General features: G+C 57.9%; 1 protein-coding gene across 1 annotated transcript in view; it reads left to right on the top strand.

Annotated features, from left to right (window-relative positions):
• Positions 1 to 664, top strand: part of EGFL7 (EGF-like-domain, multiple 7) — a gene marked incomplete at its 5' end in the record, with an annotated part of 6,589 nt that extends 5,925 nt beyond the window's left edge. The window contains 1 exon segment of the mRNA XM_010296617.1: positions 335 to 664. Coding sequence (XP_010294919.1) covers positions 335 to 357 — 23 coding nt within the window.
• Positions 665 to 1,668: the final 1,004 nt, after the last annotated feature.

Below are 1,668 nucleotides of genomic sequence, written 5' to 3'. Positions count from 1 at the left end.
GGCGTGGGGTGCCGGGCTGCCCCCACCCCCCCCTCGTGGGGCAGCCAGTGGTGGTGTCACTGGCTTTTCTCCCCTGCCATGGGACACTTTGCATGGGACTGCCCAGGCCCAGGCGAGGACTGCGGCATGCCAGGGAGGCAAGAGCGACGCTTCCAAATGTGGCAGGACAGAGCCAGCCTGGGGGGTTTGGCAAAGGGAAAGCAGCAAGTGTGGATGACATTCACAGGGGTTGAGGTCAACCTCATCCTTCTGGGGGAGAGACAGACCAAACCCCGGCTAACAACATTGATGGATTCATTTTGTTTTTGTTGTTGTTTTTTTTTCACCTTCCCAGGTTCCTGCAAGAATGAACTCTAGCTGAGAGCCTGAGGAATTGGAGCAAGCTGACTGCATCTGCAGCTCTTATCTCGCTCTCCAGCCCCAGGCTGGGGATGAAGTCACCTCATCCACAGGAAGGCACAGGGTAGCAGGAGAAAGCTGGTTTCCCATCAGCATCTCCATCATCTTCTCTTCCAACTCACCTATCAGAGGTCACGCAGTTACTTCCAAACTGGACTCTGAGCCCTCAGCATCTCACCCCCTTCCTGCTGGATAGGCAGAGAATAAATGCCTTACCTCGTGCCGTTAGTGCCTGTCTGGCTGTGCCAGAGAGACTGGCTGTACGTGAAGCTGTGCAGTGCTTAGCTTTGTCGGGCTTTCATTTAGCATTACCCTGGGATGTCATCTCCCAGCAGAGCACAGACCTGGCCCAGGCAGGACAGCTTCCCCCCATGCTGTCCCTACCTGCTCCCACCTGAAGGTGGGGGCAAGTCCTGCGTTTGGAGGACTATGGTCAAAAATGCCTTGTGGCAGAGGGGGCAGCCCCAAGCCAGGTACTGTGGCAGTGGATGGGTGCAACTAGTCCCTGCAAAGGTACTGCGCTGGCTGCGGACAGGGAGAGGGTGCCCATCCCCACAGCTTCTGTTCTGGGACCAGCCTCCCTCCACGAGCACTGGAGGTGGGCTGGTGCCTCACCACTTCTTCACACGGCAGCTGCAGCAGCTTGCTCTGAAATGACCTGCTCCTGCTCACGGTCCTCTGCGCCAGCCCTGGGCCCTGTGGAGCAGTAACAAGGATGAAGCTTTCACATGGGCCTGAAGGTGCAAAGTCTGTTTTTACTTGCTTTAATAGAAAACCTTTCCCCGTGACATTCCCATCACAGCACAGAGCAGACAGGGACAAACCTGTACCACTCAGTAGTGCCTACAGGGTGAGGCCAAGGAGGGAGGGACAGTCCTCTGCACACCCAAATTGGGGGCTGAGGCCTGGCACACCCACATGTTTGCACTGGCACGAGCACTGGCTGTCGGCATAGCCGGTCTCTCCCCAGTCCAACAGCCCCTGCGCATGTACCTACCTTCCCCTCGCTCAAGCCCAAGGACACCGGTACAGCAGAGCACACCTGACTGACCTGGTACAACACTTTCCTACCTGCCTAGAGTGGAGCTGCAGGAGCCGCCTGCCACGTGGGCAACGGGGTGCTGCAGGGGCTGTACCAAAATAAAGCCTCCTGCTGTGCACACTGAGGCTGTGGCATCGTTACTGGCTGGGGACCGTGCTTGCTCCAGGGCCCTGCTTTGACATGGGCTCCCATCCACGCAGGCAGCACCTTCCTCTTCCCCTGAGGAA

Source organism: Phaethon lepturus, unplaced genomic scaffold, assembly GCF_000687285.1.
Source record: "Phaethon lepturus isolate BGI_N335 unplaced genomic scaffold, ASM68728v1 scaffold31270, whole genome shotgun sequence".
Taxonomy (NCBI): domain Eukaryota; kingdom Metazoa; phylum Chordata; class Aves; order Phaethontiformes; family Phaethontidae; genus Phaethon; species Phaethon lepturus.
This window is presented reverse-complemented; position numbering and strand designations above follow the sequence as displayed.